We start from the raw sequence: 19,803 nt of genomic DNA, 5'->3' as shown, positions 1-19,803 counted from the left end.
GCTTCTGTAAGGAATAAATAAATTAGAATGACATGCAATGAGAAGCAGACTGGTCGGACTTGTCCACAAGAGGAGAGAGCGGGGAAACAGGACGTGCAAGTTAATTCGCTCACTCAAACGGAATATAAAACAAGAGCAGAAAAACAACCTATGTAATCACAACACAATAAATGGGCCGCTCTGAGCTTTAGCAGTCAACAGAATAAAAGGTTAAAAATTAGGATACAAAAAGAAAAAAACAAATAAAAATTTAAGACAATCTCTCGGTTATAACGCAAACACAAGCAATTCCTACACTGACTCCCTGATTTGAACAAACAATCAATCTGAAAAGTTCATGTAAAATGTGTTTGTTCCTTTCACCTTCATCTTAATGCAAGACATATGTACAATTGTGATTAAAAACAAAGATATAATATGATACAGAAAGCATTTTTAAGCAAATGGTGAATAATTTTAGATTCTAAAAATAATGCATTACAAGCCTCATATTTTTAAATAGTGTGTGTGTGTATGTGTGTGAGAGAGAGAGAGAGAGAGAGAGAGAGAGAGAGAGAGAGAGAGAGAGAGAGAGAGAGAGAGAGAGAAATGGAAAGGGGGTTCAAAGTTGCGCATGTTCGATAAATTCGTCAAAAACGGGTTTTGTAGTTTCTCCACTCTGAACGGTAATTGGGTGAGGGGAAAGAACTACAAAACGTGACTAGCTTACCTTTGACCCCTTGTTTTGCGTCATTTTGCGTCATTTTACCGGGAACATGCATCTCCTACCGGCTCATTTTCATTGGCCAAAGTCCCCACACTCATGTGCTGGTAGAGAGTAAACTTGCAAGATGGCGGTGCGGTGGGGCGCAAGCGAGGAGACTTTAACGACGTGCAATATGGATTTTTATCCTTTGGATACACTCGGCGGCGTGGTAATGAACTTATGTGTTTTAACTTCTTTATAGTCATTCATTCTTAGGACTGTTGGGCTGTATTCCTGCACGCTGCAATGCACACGTTGAACAGTGCTCATGCCGAAGTGACACGTGGATGCTACCCAGAAGTCACCATATCGAATTTTTTGAAAGACCACTTAATTTTTTTTAGGGTTTATTATAAAATGCATGTCGCTCTTTTTCTCTATATATTAATGACACTTTTTAGTGTGGCAAACGTCGTATGAGTCACATTGACTAGCTTTGGGCACGCCGGTTCCACAGCTCCTTTAAACCCTAAAAATGTTTTAAAATGGCCTAACATTTATCGTGACAGTCGTATTATGTTATAGTCTGCAGACCTAGCTTTTATGTACGTTGCGTTCTTATGATTTTAATTCAAATAAATAGTATCTGGTTGTGGTACTACCGCTACTGTTGATTCATTCACACGTGTTGACAGCACGACAACGTGCTAGCTAACAAAGTAGCTTGCTAGCATTGCGATTCCCTCGATAAAAGCAGACTCACGTGGAATAGTTTATATTCGATTCATAGTTCGTTGGATGGTTATGAATTGAATCGTGGCGGATTCATCGGCTTCATGCCAGGTTGCTGCAGTGCTGTGTCATCATTTTAGCGACGTTGCGGTTGTTGTACACGTCGAACGACATTGCAGTTAAGGCAGCACATTTTGGCCATCATTATTTGGCCATAGCACCATAAATTATTACCGTTTATGTGCTAATAAAAAAGCAGTCGCGTATGCTACGGTGCTGTTGAATCACATTTGCCATGTTACCAATCTACCCGAGACTGATTGTTTGGAAAATTCTCTCCTGCTATTTGACGCTGTATGCATTCATGTACTAATGCCAAAATATTTTATTTGGACATAGTCCAAAATATCAATAAGGGTGTGTTGTACACGTGGGTGCGCGACTTCCGCCATGTGGACGGCGAGTGTGCAGGATCAAACATGTCCAAACAATGATAGCGCATGTGTAGACGCAAACACGTGGCAAATCCATCCAGACGAAATGTGCAGGCTGTTCGCGAAATTTATTTACATTTGCACAATATTAATATGGGAAAGATACATGGAAAATGTTTCAAAATTAACAGATTTAATAGATAACTTCAGCAATAGGCCAATATTTTAAAACAAATGTTTACAAGTGTACTGTCAGCAACCCATCATGTAAATGCAGTGTCATGTAGGTTATTTAAAATGGGCTTCAAATTGATGTCATCTCTGTTATCTTTCAGACCGCTGAGCTTTGCTCTGGGGAAACATTGGACGATCTTCAGAGCTGCTTGGACTCTTCCATTCTTTCCATCTTTGACACATCGTCCGTAGAGGCAAGTCCACATGATCCAACGACCTTCCCTAAATTAACATGTTTTATTGTTGTCTTGACACCTTTGACTATTATTATCATTTAGACTAAAGGCCTAGACGAGAACAGTGAAGCCACGCTGTTAACCACTCTTGCGGACGTACTCGACAATATGGATGATGAGAACCCGTCTCCGTTTGACACGCTCCCTGAGTCGGACCTGCTGTCGGGTCAGGGCAGAGAACACTCGCCGGTCAGTGCACATCTGTCATGCATGCCCTGTGTTCACAATGAGATTGAATGACACAAGGCTTCGTACATTTGATTTAATTTGCAACCCCCCCCTGCACATTGTAGCTCAGGAGATTACTCTGTCTGCCACGGTCCACTCCAGAGAAAGACTTGTTTTGTTCAAGACCACTATCGACTGGAAAGGTAGCACTTGCCCCACAAACGGTGGATATCCTCCCACTGCATACCCATTTAGGTTTTAACAACTCACTCCTATTTGTACTCAGAACCTCCGCATGATGAGAGACATGTTGCAAAGAAGTGACGGGGAGGAAGAGGATGCTGGTTCTCTCACGCTGACCAGTTTACCTTCTGACCACATTTTGACAGACTTAGACGGTTCAACTGTTCCGTCTCCTGTCACCGTTGAGCAGGAGAGTGGCAACGGCCTTTCTGTTAGTCTGGGTGACTTGGTCAAACATATGCATCCATACTGCATGACCATTTGCATGGAGGATGATGAAGGCATGCAGATGTTGCCAGCAGGCGGAATCTTACTGGAGGTGGTGGATCAGGGTGAAAACGGGGAGCCCATCCTCGCTGTCCAAGACCTCCCAGTTCCTCTGCCACTTGAAGAGTCTACAGCTCATAAGCTAAGGGCAGACGATGAGGAAGAAATAGCTTCTGACAGCTCGGAACATATTGTTGTTGATGATGTTGATGAATCATTCTGTCCGGCTCCGGTGAAAATGACAGGTTTATGTTCAGATGGGAAAGAAAGAAAAGGGCATAAGGAAAATACGATAGAAAGAAGGCCATCTCGTAAGAAAAAGAAGAAGAAATGTAAGAAACGTTGCCCTCCGGTGGAGGGAAGAGTCCTCAGAAGTGCCGCGACAAGAAATGAAAAGCAAGAATTAATCCAGAAGTCTGAAAAGAAGCGGCTCAAGGAACAGAAGAAGAACAAAGGGCCCATGGCTCCAGCTGGCCCTGCACCTCCCTCTTTAAAACCTAGGGAAGTAATGCCACAGCAAAGTGAATCGCAAGCAGAAATCTCCACTATGACCCCTGAATCGAGTGCAAAATCTGTTCCGACGTTTGTGTCGCCACAGCCCACAGTAGTGTTAAAAGCTGGCCTTTCTGGAAATCCAGCCCCAGCAGTCTCCTCCCAGCAGCAGGATAAAATGTCCCGAGCTCCTGATGAGCTCTCCAGCCAACCTTCCTCAATGTCTTCCAGCAACCCTGCAGGTGCTCTAAAGTTGACATTGACCGGAGATGAGCCCCTCCTTCCTGAGACTCCTGCAGCTCCAGAGCCAAAGCCCAAGTCCCTCAGTCTGGCCGAGTACCGACGACTGCGACAACAAAAGAAGCCCGTTGCGGTGGATAAACAAGGCGATAACAGCACCAAGTGGCCCAGCCTTCCGGAGCCGCCCAAAGAATTGCCCCCTATCCCCTGCTTGCCTCAACCCAGCCCCAGGGACCCTCGGTGGTCCACCTTTCAAGCTGCTAAAAAGGAGATTGAGGTCAAACCGGCCTGGCAACCTCGGGGACCCTGTGCCCCACCCACCCCGGAGGCACTGTTGGTGCCACCCGCCTACATGATGGCCTCAACCAAAAAACCTTGTAATGCTGTCCCTGCACAATCAGAAGTGTCAAAACAAGTCTCGAGCCAACCTACAGACAAATGTCCTAAACTGTCAGAAGACAAAACACAAGTCAATGAGAGGAGATCACAACTTGTCAAAGCAACTACAGAGACAATCCAGTGCACCTCTGGCGCGACCATTCCTGTCCCCGGTCCACTGCAGACGGCCCCAGTTTGCCAGAATGTGCCTGAGGTCATTCCTCACTCCACGCCTTCCTCAAACAATCACGGCACGACCGCAAAGGCCTTGACAACGAATGTCAAATCTTGTTCGACTCCTTCCCTTCGCCCCATGGCATCATCAAGTCTTAAATCAAACCTGGTTGTGCTTAAACCAAAATCACGAGTCGTGACGCAAATTGAAGCTGCAAAGACAAAGAGTCCCACGCAGGAGTTGATTGAGTCCTTCACCACGGAAATGGGTGAGCTTGTCGGTTGCACCCAAATGTCTCTCAATAGTTATAAACGAGTTAAACTGTTCTGCAAATTTGAACATCTCAACAGCTAACAGACAATGGCATGTGCCGACTCAAATCCCTCTTCATATGTCCAAATCCAGAAATGGGTTTGGATTTAAAGTAATCACAACACGTGACATAACCTTTCCCTCGATTGTCTCCGTTTGTCGGTCTATTATTTGTGGTTTTAATCATACATCAATTTCTGTACTGTAGGTATTGAGGCAACTGATCTAACCAGCCTGCTGGAACAGTTTGAGGAAACGCAAGGTGAGTAAACTAATCCCCTTTACTAGTCCACATTCCCTGGTCTGCATTTTTTTCTTTTTCTTTTAACGTTGGTTTTGTGGGGCCAGTGAAGCTGCTTTGTGTTGTGGAATTCTACCCAGTCTGCAAATCCATTTAACTCTCATCATGCCGTCTTTGTTGGTGGATGTACAAAGCTCAACCTCACATTGGGTATACGGCAACTGGACTCCAATATTTACATTTAATAGTGTCAGTCAGTGTATTATTGAGTCTTTCAAAGCCGTGGCTGGTTGTGACACTTGAGCTGAACTTACATTCGTATCCGCTCATAAATCTCTCCTGCCATTTTCTTATTCTTCTTATCTCTCTTCAGCCAAAGAGCAACAAAGTGTACCGGAGGTCTCTGGTAGAGCAGCAGCTGTAGGAAACTCTGGGTGAGTTACCCTACAGCCATCACGCTGCTCTGTGGGTGTGATGGAGTCTAAAGTGTACGCATGTGGTTGCCGTAACGCCACTGTTTTTTTTTTTTTTTTGGTTTGCCAAGACCTACCGTTCATGGCGAGACTCAGTAATGTCTTTGAATTGGGCTTCGACACTGTGATACAAACCGAAAGTTATACCACAGTTCTCGTCCCAGCAAATCGATGAGAAGGATTAACAACTTTTGTTCTGACTTTTTAGTTTCGAACTTCCACGCGAAAGAACTGTTGTGGAGCGTGTCAGTGATCTCTCAAGCCCTGCAGGTAATTTGTATGAAGTATCTGGACTATTTAAAACACAAGTTAGACTGACAGTGGAACCTCCAAACGCAAGCCAGCCAAGTAGTACTGCCTTGACACAGGAGTGACCCAAAAACACACACATTTAATTTGATGCCGGCTGAAATTAAGATTAACCACACTAACATGTATTCTGACGGCTCGGTTGAGTCGTACTGACTTTTTTTCCCCCTCTATCTTCAGATTAGCATTTGGCCAACTGCTCTTAATTGTCTGCTGTAGTCATGATGCACTTTTTTGTTTTTTATTCTTTAGCTTTGACTCCTCCAGCCACGCCTCCACACCAGATGTGGAAACCTCTAGCCTCCATTTCTCTGCTGGGAAAGGCAAAGTCCACAGAGTTGACCAAAACAAACCTCTCCAAGGCCATTCAAATAGAGGCCCGCCCTTTGACCTCAGCCAAATTTCGTGCCAAGCCCACAGCGGCTACCGCCACTGTGCCTTACAGTGTGGTGTGCATGGATCACGATTACTGCCTCCCCAGCAGAGATGTTTCTACTGGAGGAGCAGGCAACCGCTGGAATCTCAAACAGCAGATCACAATCAAACCCATAAGGAACCCGGCTCCAGCCACGACGGCACCTCCATGCATACAGGACACGACCCACCGATCAAATTTAAACACGCAAGCATCTTCACCAACTCCTGAGGCTTTAAATAACAACATTCATGGGATGGGGGCATCCTCTGTTCTGGAGACTCCGGAAGCTTCTCCAGCACGTCAGGAGAACGAATCAGCCGAAACAGCTCTTGGGAAGAAGCCTTTTGAAAGGTCATATCATTGCCAGCCTTCCTCTCACAGTCCCAGCCCCAAACGGAGGGGGCGAAAACGAAGATCCCAACGCTCGCCATCTGTATCCAGTGGCTCAGAGTCTGATTCGTGCTCATCTCAGTCTAGATCGAGATCCCGCTTGCCATCCAAGAAAAGGTTAGATCCACTCTGTCATCTGAATTTCTTTTGGCTTGCGACTCATCAGAGTTCATCTTCCTCCTGTTCCTCTTTAGGTTTCGTCATTGCCACTCTCGCAGCAGATCCAGCTCCTCATCTCGCTCGTCTTCACGGTCCTCCGTCTCCCGCTCTCCTCCCAGGAGGAGAAAATACTCGTATTCCTCCTCTCACTCTGGTTCTTGGAGTCGATCAAGATCGCGGTCACAATCCCCCCAGAGTCGAGCGCCATGGAGAAAAAACAGATCAGTTTATAGGTACAGTGTAGCAGTTACATACTTTTCTCATACTTGGTTGAACCTGACTAAAGGTGGTCTTTCTTTAGTCCTTCGTATGGAAGGGCGTACGGGTACTCTGCTGAGGATGTGAAGTCTCGCAAAGACCAAGCCATTGTAAGCTTGCAAATTGTCCTGTTGCTATATTGCAAAGTGCTTTATGTTACTAACTTTATTTTGAAAATCCACTTCACAGGAGGAGCGGCGGGTTGTTTACGTTGGTCGGATTCGAGGCACAATGACTCAGAAGGAGCTCAGAGAGCGTTTTTCCTACTTTGGCAAAGTGGAGGATTGCACTCTGCACTTTAGGGAGCAAGGGTGAGCGGCTCCTTGGTTCTTGTTTTGCCTTGTTTTACTTGCATTGTTACTGAACCCTTTTAGTCTCTTCTGTGACATTCAAGGGTCAAGATACAATGCTAAAGCATAAGCAGGCCTGCTCATAACTGGGGCATCCTGGTTAACATCCCAGGTTGCTCTTTTAAAAGCAAGCCACAGCTTCAAATGCCAAATCATGAAGTGAAGTCGTCATCTGTCAATCGAATCTAATGCAAATGCCTATTACAGGGACAACTATGGGTTTGTGACTTACTACAGCACCAAGGATGCTTTCACTGCCATTGAAAATGGAAGCAAGCTGCGTAAGGCTGATGAGCTGCCCTTTGATTTGTGCTTTGGTGGAAGAAGGCAGTTCTGCAAAACCACCTATGCTGACCTAGGTAGTACAAAAGATAGATGGCCTCAACCTATTTGTGCCGGTCGTTTAAATTTTAATCCTCTGCCCGTGTTGCATTTCAGATTCTAACAGAGACTATGACCCTGGATTTGCAAAAGGCAAGCTGAAGACACTAGACTTCGACACTTTACTCAAGCAGGCGCAGCAGAGTCTGAAGAGGTAACAGGAGGCTGTCGCAGGGAGCAGCCAACACTTACCTCGAGAGCTAAACTTGACTTTTCAGTTTGTTGTGGCATTGTATTTTTGTTGTTTCAATGTCTTTTGTCTGGGCAAGTTTAATACCTTCTATTGAAGAGCTGTATAATTAAATGAGTAAAAGACATTTAAAAAAAAAGAAAAAAGGCAAAATGTGACTTTTTTAAATGTTTATCTTAAAATTTAAAAACAAAATGTCTGGAGAGAATCACTTTTAAAGAGCAAACCAATTGGGGCTCTCAAATGTTGTGAAAGGATGTATTATATTCACGTGTACTGCAAACAGCAATTAAAACCGTGAACCTGAACTGTCTTCTTTGGTCTTATAAGCATGTCAACTTTACTTTCCCTTCCACTGTTGTACACTGCAGTGTGATTATTTGATACTGGTATTATTTCTCTAGGTGGATTGGCGTGAGGTTGCAAGGGTGTGCCCGCAAGTGTATGACAAATGATCGACACCTGATTATTTTTCAACTCTACCCCATATGTTAGATACTGAAAGGTGAAAAATACTGACAAACTCAGCACAAGATATTCATACCATTGAGAGAAGGGCTAAACCTTTTTCAAACATTGGCTCTCTGCTCCATTCCTTATATGGGCCGAGCATCCAAAGATAATCGATGCGCGCTAGATGAACAGCTCGATGGCGAACAAAACACGTGCAGGTAGTGATTTGTTTTCGCAGTAGGATGTCCGCATTAATCGCCACATTTAAATCTTATTGTGTCGAAACCGAATATGTTCTTTGCTGAACCTAACCGTTACAGAAATATCCAGACTAAAAGAAAATAGGTTGCACCACGGAAATGTGTACGTTAATATCTTTGTTTTCAGGGTTGGCGATCAGATACGGGAATTATCTTGACCAATAAGTGTCTTTGTGCATTTTCTTGGTCAGATCTGGTTTTGACTGGTTTAAACTAGTCTAGCGAACATGCGCACTGCGTGTAAACAGGAAGAACTGTAGGGAAAAAACAGGGCAAATACACCAGAGAGCACCGAACGCGAGGATTATACAAAAATGGATTGCGGTTCATTTTATATTAACATCAAAAAGTTGTTTTGTCAGATCTGAACGAGTTTCCGATTAAGTTAGTCGCGGCTATTCGACCGTTCTGGTAGGCTCGCTTAACTGAGCAACACCAGACCTGCTGTCTGCCTCGACCGTGACGCGATTGACTTGCCCATTTATAAGCTACGCTTTTCTTGGATTTCAAGAATTTCACTCGTTTCTAAGAGTTTTCTACCATTTTGAAAATGGTCCAAAAAGATAAGACGCTGGAGAGGACACCCGTGGAAGCCGAACCGAGCCCCAGCCCAGTCTCAGGAGAGGCTTGTGCCGAGGGTCCCGGCCTGTTGGAAGAGTCCGGCGGAATCATAGTGGAATCGACGGGCCACAGAAAATTCATCAGTGGTGTAGTGGAAGGTATTTGTGTGATGAGCATTTTGGAATTGCAATAAAAGATTAGTTAATCGTATTCTGTGCTGAACAAGCGATCTATGTAATTGCGTATTTGACCAGAAAATAAATAAAGGTTTCTCTATTGTCAATCGGCATTACACCCATCTCATTGTTGCCACAATCTTCTTATTTGTTTTGGCTCGGTCGTTGTCATTCCTGACACATGCACTGGATTTATTTATTAAATAACGCGTTTAATATAATGATGAGTCAAATTCTTGGACTAACACAAAGGAGCGAAGAAAGCCTCAATTAGCAGCACGGTATGAAAAGTGAATTGCATGGTTTGCCATTGCAGGCTTTTATGGACGACCATGGACAATGGAACAGAGGAAAGAGTTGTTCAGGAGGTAAATATCTTGCTTATTTTGATTGTGTTTTTTTCATCCATTCTAATAATTGCTGTCACTATGTTTAATAGACAGCAGAAATGGGGACTGAATACATACCTTTATGCGCCCAAAGATGACTACAAACACAGAATGTTCTGGAGGGAGTTGTACTCCGTGGAGGAAGCAGGTGACGATTGAGAGCAGATGAGGAAATAAGTCACTTAGTTGTAAACGTATGGGTTAAATGTGTTTTTTGTTTTTGTTTCCCAGAACAACTTATGACACTAATCGGAGCTGCCAAAGAGTATGGCATTGAGTTCATATATGCCATTTCTCCTGGACTTGACATTACTTTCTCCAATCAGAAAGAGGTCACAGCACTCAAGAGGAAACTGGACCAGGTATTGCAACATGTTTTGACACTATTTGTTAAAAACAAATAAACAAACCAAAATAATACAACTCAATGGCAATTACCGTATTTTCCGGACTATAAGGCGCACCGGACTATAAGGCGCACCTTCAATGAATGGCCCATTTTAAAACTTTGTCCTTATATAAGGCGCACCGGACTATAAGGCGCACCATTAATGCATCATGTCAGATTTTTAATCCAAATCAAATCATTCTCTATTTTATCTTTTATATTTCAACTTCAGACACAACAAATTACTTAATAATCACAAAATAATGATCCATAGTCTTTTTGATTCATGATTCATAGTCTTCAGCGGGCCACTTATGATTGATTTCATGACACAATGCTTCGGGCCAGTTTAAATTTTGGAATTTGGTCCATATATAAGGCGCACCGGACTATAAGGCGCACTGTCGGCTTTTGAGAAAATTTTAGGTTTTTAGGTGCGCCTTATAGTCCGGAAAATACGGTACATGTTCAGCATTGAAGGTGTTCTTTTGCTGTTTTGGTCAAACTGCATTTTGAATGCATTTGAGGTACCACTTTATTGTTGGCTATTATTAACAAGCTCCATCTCTATTAATAAGGTGACACACTTTGGTTGCAAGTCATTCGCCTTACTTTTTGACGACATCGACCACAACATGTGCCCTGCCGATAAGGAAGTGTTCAGCTCATTTGCACACGCTCAGGTGTCCATCACCAATGAAATCTACCAGTACCTCGGAGAGCCTGAAACCTTCTTGTTTTGTCCCACAGGTATAAGTTGAACGATCTGCAATTACATGCTAATGTCCTTTAGCCTCGGTATTGATTAGCTTTATTATTGTCCTCATTTGCAGAGTACTGTGGAACCTTCTGCTATCCAAATGTCTCTCAGTCTCCCTACCTTCACACAGTAGGAGAGAAGCTGTTGCTTGGCATTGATATTCTGTGGACAGGCACGTGTGACACACTTTCTCACAAGCGTTATTCCAGTTGCATTTTTGAAGTTGCTGCTCACAAGGCGTGTCTGTTCACAGGACCCAAAGTGGTATCCAAAGACATCACAGTTGAGTCTATAGAAGAAGTGTCTAAGATTTTAAGAAGAGCCCCTGTGATCTGGGACAACATCCACGCCAATGACTACGACCAGAAGAGGCTCTTCTTGGGTCCTTACAAGGGCCGCTCCACAGAGCTCATCCCCAGACTGAAGGGAGTCCTCACCAACCCCAACTGCGAGTTTGAGTCCAACTTTGTTGCCATCCACACTCTGGCCACCTGGTATAAGTCTAACATGAATGGAGTGCGCAAGGATGTGGTCATGAGTACGTATGATCCATTTCAGTAAAAGTGTGTTCTTTACAATGCAGCATCATTAATCCTTTCGCCTCTTCTCAGCGGACGGTGAGGACAGCACAGTTTCCATCCAGATTAAATTGGAGAACGAGGGCAGTGATGAAGAACTGGAGACAGACATGCTGTACAGTCCCCAACTGGCCCTGAAACTGGCTCTCACTGAGTGGCTTGGAGACTTTGTCGTGCCTCATCAATACAACAGTAAGAGAACAAGTTGAAAATTTGCTTCTCTTCCCGGTTTGTTGCAGTACTAGAACCAAAACGGTTTGCTTATCTCTCTTAGGCCGACAGGTGCCTCAGAGCGGTGCCAAAAGTACCGTCATCGACGTGTCCTCCATGGCCCCTCCCTCACTGTGCTCCGATACCACGGTGACCACTGTGTTCCAGCAGCCCATAATGTCTCCGGCCATGCCGCCTCAACTACTCGAACCTCACCCCATGCCAAAAACACCTGAGCAGGAAGAGGAGGTATTGGTTTGCTTCTGCTTGAAACAATCAGAGTATCGCAATTTAGTTATCGGGTGTGTTGCACAAATAACATCTCAAGTCAAATACTCGCTTGTGTTGAGTGCTGATGGGTAGTTGCTACAGTTGAGTTAATAAATCCATCCATCCACTTTATGAGGAAATATTAAATTGGAAATTGAAAAGAGCGTCTTTCTTTGGATTTGGAACTATGCTAATGTTGTGTCCATGGAGGTGGAGAAGAAGGATTCTGATGAGGAGCCCATGGAGATGGTGATGGAGAAGCAGGAAGAGCCAAACGCGGAGGCGGACCCTGAGCCGAAACCCGAGGACCCAGTCTTGGTTGACAAGATGGCGGAAGATCTGAAGCCCATGGATACAGACAAGGAGAGCTTGGCAGAGTCCAAGTCTTCAGAAGAGTCCATACAGGAGGATTCTGGGAGCGATATTGCACCCATGCAGACTGACGATCAAATCAAACAGGTGCCACAGACTGATTTGAAGCACTTCACAAACCTTATTATATTGCTGAATGTATACATTGATGGGATCCAATGCTATCTTAAAGTGTTTATTTCCCTTGGTTTATTCCCCTCAGGATTTATTTGCGCCTGGTCCCGATGAGAAACCGTTGTTCACCGTGGAGCCGCTCTCAATTGAGGACCTGTGCCTCCTGGCGGAACTCTTCTACCTGCCTTACGAGCACGGCCCCAAGGCCATGCAGATGTTGAAAGAGTTCAACTGGCTGAGAGCCAACAGCAGCGTCGTCAGCGTCAACTGCAAGATGAAAGAAGACGAGAAGGTCGGTTCATTCTTTCGAAATGTGTCCTTTTCTTTTCATCCAAGAGCCAGTGGTTAGCTCTGAGGTTGCAAAACAAAATGGCTGATATGTGCTTCCCAAAATGTCCATCAGGTGGTGTAGCCTCCACTGGGGATGAAGTAGACTTGCATGACAAAGCTTTCAATTGTGGATTTTGGCGTCAACATGATCTGTTTTCTCCTACAGGTTGCAGAATGGCAGTTGAGAGCAGAGAAGTTTGAGGACATGTGCTGCTCTGTCATGCAGATGTTCACACGTCTGTCCAATTCAGCCAACCGCACCATCCTGTATGACCTCTACCCTTACATCTGGGACGTCAAGAGCATCATTTCGATGGTCAAGTCCTTTGTCCAGTGGCTAGGTGTGTATGAGCGCAACTACGCAGGTCTTTTGTCTCAAGGAGCAGGATAAATTTAGTCATAAAACCCCAGCAGGCATATATGCGTTATTCGTTCATATACATAACAGGGTCGCGACTTATTCGCAGTCCGTTTCACAGATCAATTTGGTCATAAATCAAAAAAGTAACGAAAGAACATGGTCATCCTGCATGCAGGATGTGTGGCCTTTATAATTATTAGGTTATAATATCTTCTAGCTAGCTTAAGATGCAGCACAATAGAGCTCCGCAGGTCACGTGACTCTTCCCCGCTGCTCAATTGGAAGTAAAGCAGCACCTGCATTCCAGTTATTAACAATGGAACGAAGTGATAAAATTTGCATTTGTCCCTCAACCTTCTGTCCAAGTGAATTCACGTATCACTTTGATGGAAAGGACATAATGAGATACGTGCAAAAGCTGGACAGGATATTGGATAGTACTGATTGATCGAGTGCCAGGAGGTCTTTTTTTTTTCTTCAACTATGGTTGACCGCAACAGTTTTGTCTTTGAGTTTCCCTTTCTCCACACAGATGAGAGCTTGCAATTATACCAAGGCTTGGCAGCTAGGTCACAAATTTAGGTTACAGATTAGATTTTTTTCACGCAAATGTAATAATTATTTTTTTAAAATCCGAGACGGATGGAGAACTGACGGTATGTGGCGTGTTTGCTCGCATCCTCCCCACCGCTGGAGACACGTCTTACATTGTCATTTAATAGTAAATAACGATAAAATGAAGTTCTAGCTCTACGATTAAACTGCGGTGCACTGTGGGATGCGTGACTTACCCATCCAGAGCTCTATCGCGGTCTCTCAATTCCTACCTACAAAATTATTATTTTTTTATTCTTTTAATCTGACTAAATGCTGGTTGTGCCGCTAGCACCTCCCTGTACTTGACCAAATCTCAGTGGCAAAGGACCCATCAAGGGCTACTGCTGCTTGCTGTGTATCCAGTATTGCCATGACTGTACTTCCACACAGAGCCACTCACTTCCATCTCTGTCTGTGGGAATGAGCACCCGTGGGGCAACCCCTTCCTCCACGCCCTAGCGCGCATGCGAGCTTGGACATCATTCACTGACTATGGAAGGCCATTCTGGTGCATAACAAAAACATAGATCTGTATTTTTTTTAATTAATTTAACTACTTTGTTACTTAAAAGGCTGGATCAGGGTGAATTCCATCTTGCAAAACAAAACGCTATTATTTCCTCAGTGGCATTTATTTGCCTAACTATACATTTCAACCTCTCTTTAGGGCCAGAGCGTTTATTAGAGGGGGATTTGTTTGTTTACACAAATTTTAAGAACAGTATTTTTTATGACTATCAATACAAATTGCATAACTAGACATTGTTTTTAGATAGATTCGATTTCATCAAATGCACAACACCCCTAGTCATTAATCCAAGCAAGGCGTCTATTAGGGTTGAGCTCACTGTTTAATGCTTGTCTATGTCAGATGGTCCACCCTGTGCCAGTTGAGTAACATAGATTGGCACAAACCTGAATGTGTTGTCAGTAGACTGAAGCACCAGCATGGCCTGTAGGTTACTCCTTGTAACCCAGTTTCATTTCCAGGTTTCTGTTCGATATAGTAAAGCTGAGGACTCCAGTACACAGCAGGCAGCAAACCCCCACACTAGCAAAACAATGTGAAGGTTTAGTGGATTCACTAAACCGCTGTAACTGTGTTACAGAACAGCAATCATGATCAGATTGTCATGTTTAATAACTGCCTTCCCCCTTCTTGTCGTCATGCTGCAAGCCGTGCAGCCGGCACTTAGTCGCAACCTTCTTGTTTTCTGTACTGAGTTCAACTACTAATAATGATTTTCTACTGTTTTCTCCCTTCACTATGTACAGATGGAAGAATCCACAGTACAAGTTTCTACTGCTATTGGATCGACAGTGGCCGATGTATGTGCAGTGCAGGCGAAACGGATTCATGCCTTTTTCTTGAATGCCACTGATAATTGTGATAGATTAATTGGAGGAAAGGAGGCTGCCCCGCCCCGGATGAAGTCAAATATTTTGCGCAGCGATTTTAAGCTGCGGGTGTTAACTCCCAAATGTTCTCTTATTTTTCCCCGGCAGCTTCTCTAACTTGAGCTTTTTTTTACTTGTTTCTGTCAGTAGGCTTATAGAAGTGGCTCAGACCAGCCTGATGCACCTACTCAAGGGAATTTAGCCTTTGCTTCCAAAGTTAACCTTACTCATCCATCTGTGTAGTTCTGACCGTTATGCTTGTGTCAGATTGGGCCATGCAAGGGCTGCATTATATCTGTAGCTTTATTATCTGGATGAAGGCACTCAGACTTTTTTTTTTTCATTGTGGGACATATATATGAATTGTATGAAGTTGAAGCAATTCCAGCTTTCCTCCCCGTGGGTGCATCTGCTCGCTGTGTCGAAAGCACGTTAGGCATCATGATACGTTTTGTAAAGCTGTGCTCGGGGTCACGCAGGCGCGCTCCACTTGTCTGGTCACACGACAGAGCCTCTCGTCAACCCGCTCACAAAGATTGAAACGGGGTCGTCACAGTCCCTCTTTTTTTTTACATGCTGTCGCTATATAGTAGTCCTATCTGGTCCGCCCCCTTTCGTTTTATTGTTTTGGAATGGTAAGCAGACAGGACAGGTGCGTTATGGCTCCTCACTGGTTGTCGTGGTTTGATGAGTCGCGCTCCCCAGTCATGTGACAAGGCAGATGGGAACACAATTGCGACTTCACAGCGGGGGTGACGGTAGCTGAAGCTTACATACAATACAGTATGCTGTTAGGTTGTTTGGTCTCTTGGCAAGGAAAGGTAGCTTTATTCATATTTTGGGGAGCATGCAAAGTGTGTTCGGCTGCATTCAGGTTTTACAGGCCTGCACAATCTTATAACTTGCCCCCTTGATCTTACTGTAGTCACGTAAGCTTTGGTTCCTTCAGCCTCTTTTCAACCGAAAATAATCCAAAAGGGGTGCCACCGTTTATTCGTCACTGCTTGAATTCTGATTAATTGTGCTTTTAGAAACATAACTGCCCTTCCTTCCTCCCCACGAATTCCCCCCCATGTGCGAGAGCCCCGTGCTTTGGTAACACTCTCCGCTTGGCTCTGCTCCTAACAGGGTGTCGTAGTCAGTCCTCAGCACAATTCCCTAAAGGAGACCAAGAACCGTGGGCCTTTAGGGGAGGTCTAGCAGGAGAGTTCCAGGTATCTAATGCACCGAATTTACCACAATCCAATGGAAAAGAAAAAGTGTTGTAAGCAAAAGGCAACCACGGTGAATGTGTGCTGGTATGACGGGATTTGGTTTGGCAAAGGTGAGCTGATTGTTGAACAGTGTGGAATTCAACCCCCGTCACTCCTCCTAAGTTTTTTTTTTTTCTTTTTTGAGGGGGGTGTGTGCAGGGGGGGTTAATTCATTGTTAAACAGTCATTTGAAACGTACAGTCCAAATATGTATCCATCTGGATTTCTTTCAGCAACTGCTCAAGGAGATGCTGCTCTTCCCTTAGCGCAGGCGGCACACGCGAGCACGGAAAGCGTTTTTACTTTTTATTTTCATGACATCTCATTTCTTTGCAGGAAGCGCACAAATTCCCATGCCAGTTCTTTGCGAGCGCCCGCGCAAGCATCTCCGCGCAAGCAAGTTCGCATGCACATTTGCAATGGAAGAGAAAACTCCAGGGGAAAACATTACTGTCCAGGCTAAAGCGACATCTCCGTCCTTGGAGAGCAATGAAACGCCCAATGTCCTCTGACCTACAATTGACCAACTCACCTAGTTCATATCTGACGTATGTTTTCCCACCTGGAGTTCTCTCGGCGCAGGCATCATTCTTTTTTTTTTCTCAACAGGAGGGTTGCGCAGCGAAATATTGCGATGCCTTACTCAAGGGAAGGTAGCATCTCCTTTAGCAAGTAAAACCTTGGTCAGACCAAATACCTCCCTTGTTTTCGAAGGCTGTAAAGTCTGCGCTTGGTTGTCATGCTCTGCTCCAAAAGTAACAATGACATTGTGGTGAGGTTTGCTCCAGTGGCCCCACTGTCAGATCAAGGAATGGGAGTTCTTATTTTTTTTTCTCTGAATCATATTAATACATTTTCAACTCTTTCCTTGAGTGCATGACCTCCACGTCCTCTTGGTTTAACAGTGGTTTCATTGTAGCAAATACAAATAGAAATGCAGTTGGCCAAAGCACCAAAGCCTCCATCTCGCTCTCTCACTTGAGGAAGCTGAACCACTTTTCTTCTGACACCCACAGAGATTGTTGCCAATAGATGGGGCAAACGATCTTTTCTACCAGCCTCCGCCCTCACTGCCTACCTCCAAAATCTATTCAATAAGGCCCTACTTTGCCAAAGATGAGGTGAGATGTTTTTAAATTGTATGCGTGCAAAATCTTTTGCCGTTGCTCCCATTCCCCGCTTAACCACCCTCAAAAGTAACAGCCAAGTGTTTCTCTCTTTCTTTTCCAGGCTTCAGTGTATAAAATCTGTAAGGAAATGTACTATGAAGGAATGGAGGATGCACCTTCTGTAGACCAGGAATCTGACCTCATCAGTGACAAGTAAGAGTAATTTCTATTTGCAACGCGTATTGGGGGGGGAGTCGATATTTATTGTACTTTTTTAAAAAATATAAATTTTTGAGATATTTAGTTTATTCTTTGAATGATTTTTATGAAAGGTTGGTCGGAGGTCTTCTGTCTGTGAGCCCGGACTACGGCTTTGTGCTGGAGGATGATGAAGGCATCTGCGGCTACGCTCTGGGCACTGTGGACGTCAAACCCTTTATCAAGAAATGCGAGATGAGCTGGATTCCTTTTATGCAAGAGAAGTACCTCAAACCTGATGGTCAAAAGGACCTCACAGAGGCCGAGGTAACTTTTTGTTCTCCCTGCTTTATTGTCATCGAGGTTACGTGACCTTCCGTAGCTTACTTTTCTGACTGTGTTTCCGCAGAAGATGATTTTGAGTTTCCATGAGGAAGAGGAGGGTCTTCCGGAATCGTTCCTGTCCAACTTCCCCTCCCTCATCAAGGTTGACATTCATGCAAAGGTCACCGATCCCAGTGTGGCAAAAAGCATGATGGGATGCCTATTATCTTCCCTTAAGGCCAATGGTAGGTGGCGGCCATCATCACTGCTCGAGCGCCAACATACACTCCTCACAAAAAGTGACAAACATGCTCCTGTGCCATTTGTCTGTTATATCCAGGCTCCCAAGGTGCCTTCTGTAAGGTTCGCCAGACTGACAAGAGAATGTTGGACTTCTACAGTAAGCTGGGATGCTTTGAGGTGGCCAAGATGGAGGGCTTTCCCAAAGATATCATCATAATGGGGCGAAGCTTATGAGGCAATGTTCTGAGCGAGAGAGGGCAAGATGCGGTCAACACAGAACCTTCATAAGACGCAACTTCCATGATGGTTTCAAAGCGACATGACCGCCTGTGCCAGCAGGGACACCTGTTTTATTTTCCAAGCCCTGCGCTCCTCTTAAGGGTGAGCTGATTGCTGGCCAACAAAGCCAAGGTCGACTCAATCAGTGGAGAGGAGTCACATCGGAGGTGTGACTGTGCATTTGTTCCATCTGGAGGCCCAACATTTGTACACCTCCAGGAGGCCAGAAGTGACATCGTTATTTGCTGCCCCCCCCCCCCCCCTTCAGCAGACATCACATACATATGACCCTATGCCAGAAATGTCTGCAGCAAAAACACACACAAAGCTGTGAAATGAAGGCAGCATGACACCATTCACAATGTAACGTACTAGACGTTTCATTGAGGTGACACAATTGTTCCGCGGTTTACTTTTTTCATACAAGTGGCACTGAGTGGAAACACGTGCACAGTTTGAACTTGCAAGATCATTGCACACCAGAGTGCATCTTTTTAAGTGGTCTTTTGAAGCAATAGTGAATTTATGCGCAACGCTTTGCAGTTTTCCCTTGTGTACATTTTGCCTTTGGGTGTTTTTCTTTAATGTTTAGGTTTCTAACAGACCTCAGTGTCTTCTATCAACACCTTCTAAAGCTGATACAAGAAGGCTTTGGTGATTGTGGAAATTGTGTCACACACAGAAGACCCCCATTTATGTGAAATGACACATTAGCCTAGGTTGTGAGATTTTTTTTCACGTTTTTCTCTCTCCCAAATTGTTTACTGATCTAATCCGGGGATGGGGAACCTTTGTCCTATGAGGGGCCAGTTAACTTTTTATCAAGTCCTCAAGGGCCATAACTTCACTTTTGACAGAAAACAATGGAACAAAAAACAACAACAAATGTTTATGATCATTTGTAAGTGAAATGTTTTGAGCAGTTTGTCTGAGTTTCGTTTTCTAGAATTGCATGCTGGGCAGGATCCAAAGCGTTCAGATTTCCCCAAGCCAGTTCAGTATCAAATTTACCACAGGACCAAAAATCTTTAGAGTTCCTACCCATTTTTGTAGGGGAAAAATAAACAGTGCAGTGTTTTACATTGATTGGATGACTACTCGGTTACTTCTCAACCATTTATCAGTACCTGGTGTCCACATCAACATGTGATCTGTGCGACAGGATTGTTCCCTCTGAAGATTTTCCCTACTGATTTGCTTTCTTTTTAGCACAGTCGCTTTAGCATGAATGTCTGCCACTCAGCAGTCCGTTATTCCATCTTGTCACCAAAGTGGCATTTAAGGTCTTGTTCTTTCCATTTCATTTCGGTTTTGCCTTCTGATGGGTTTACCAATTTTATTTTATTTTTTAAAAACTGTATAGTGAACAAACAAGCACTTTGTTTTTGGAAAAAAAAAGAAACTTGTTCTGTTAA

The 19,803-nt window shown here is 44.2% G+C and overlaps 2 protein-coding genes, 1 long non-coding RNA gene and 1 other non-coding gene across 5 annotated transcripts; 3 read left to right on the top strand and 1 right to left on the bottom strand.

The window, feature by feature from the left end:
* Positions 1-249: 249 nt before the first annotated feature.
* LOC119134791 lies at positions 250-14,518 on the bottom strand. Its single transcript, XR_005100395.1, has 3 exons — positions 14,433-14,518; positions 6,838-6,840; positions 250-260 (listed from the first exon to the last, which is right to left on the bottom strand). It is a non-coding gene; the product is annotated as an uncharacterized LOC119134791 (long non-coding RNA).
* Positions 758-8,073, top strand: pprc1 (PPARG related coactivator 1). The gene is made up of 14 exons (XM_037271589.1): positions 758-914; positions 2,187-2,279; positions 2,364-2,510; positions 2,615-2,692; positions 2,776-4,552; positions 4,805-4,858; positions 5,211-5,271; positions 5,519-5,580; positions 5,872-6,544; positions 6,622-6,819; positions 6,888-6,954; positions 7,034-7,155; positions 7,402-7,553; positions 7,633-8,073. Exons 1-14 carry the CDS (start codon positions 831-833, stop codon positions 7,731-7,733), a joined length of 3,669 nt encoding a protein of 1,222 aa, XP_037127484.1. The 5' UTR covers positions 758-830; the 3' UTR covers positions 7,734-8,073.
* On the top strand, positions 7,194-7,334 carry LOC119135286. The gene has a single exon (XR_005100538.1). It is a non-coding gene; the product is annotated as a small nucleolar RNA SNORA50 (small nucleolar RNA).
* Positions 8,693-19,730, top strand: oga (O-GlcNAcase). Of its 2 annotated transcripts, XM_037271652.1 has the most exons (19): positions 9,029-9,197; positions 9,532-9,583; positions 9,655-9,752; positions 9,836-9,966; positions 10,571-10,742; positions 10,826-10,924; positions 11,006-11,290; positions 11,364-11,522; positions 11,605-11,789; positions 12,021-12,269; positions 12,385-12,588; positions 12,793-12,967; positions 14,860-14,913; positions 16,111-16,196; positions 17,252-17,356; positions 17,466-17,557; positions 17,677-17,869; positions 17,952-18,111; positions 18,207-19,730. In XM_037271652.1, exons 1-19 carry the CDS (start codon positions 9,029-9,031, stop codon positions 18,341-18,343), a joined length of 2,805 nt encoding a protein of 934 aa, XP_037127547.1. In that variant the 3' UTR covers positions 18,344-19,730. The 2 variants fall into 2 exon arrangements, with proteins under 2 accessions (XP_037127548.1, XP_037127547.1); XM_037271653.1 differs by lacking the exon at positions 14,860-14,913 and having other exon boundaries at positions 8,693-9,197; positions 18,207-18,343.
* Positions 19,731-19,803: the final 73 nt, after the last annotated feature.

This window comes from Syngnathus acus, chromosome 15 (genome assembly GCF_901709675.1).
Source record: "Syngnathus acus chromosome 15, fSynAcu1.2, whole genome shotgun sequence".
Classification (NCBI taxonomy): Eukaryota; Metazoa; Chordata; class Actinopteri; order Syngnathiformes; family Syngnathidae; genus Syngnathus; species Syngnathus acus.
The sequence above is the reverse complement of the archived record's forward strand: the minus strand, read 5'-3'. Positions and strand labels throughout refer to the sequence as shown.

Excerpts from the sequence above, each read along its gene's own strand:
- pprc1 (XM_037271589.1), top strand. The coding sequence starts at position 831 with ATGGCGGTGCGGTGGGGCGCAAGCGAGGAGACTTTAACGACGTGCAAT. Across the intron at positions 5,581-5,871 it reads TGATCTCTCAAGCCCTGCAG|CTTTGACTCCTCCAGCCACG; the intron begins GTAATTTGTATG and ends TTTATTCTTTAG. Across the intron at positions 6,545-6,621 it reads CGCTTGCCATCCAAGAAAAG|GTTTCGTCATTGCCACTCTC; the intron begins GTTAGATCCACT and ends GTTCCTCTTTAG.
- oga (XM_037271652.1), top strand. The coding sequence starts at position 9,029 with ATGGTCCAAAAAGATAAGACGCTGGAGAGGACACCCGTGGAAGCCGAA. Across the intron at positions 11,291-11,363 it reads GCGCAAGGATGTGGTCATGA|CGGACGGTGAGGACAGCACA; the intron begins GTACGTATGATC and ends GCCTCTTCTCAG. Across the intron at positions 17,558-17,676 it reads TCTGACCTCATCAGTGACAA|GTTGGTCGGAGGTCTTCTGT; the intron begins GTAAGAGTAATT and ends TTTTTATGAAAG.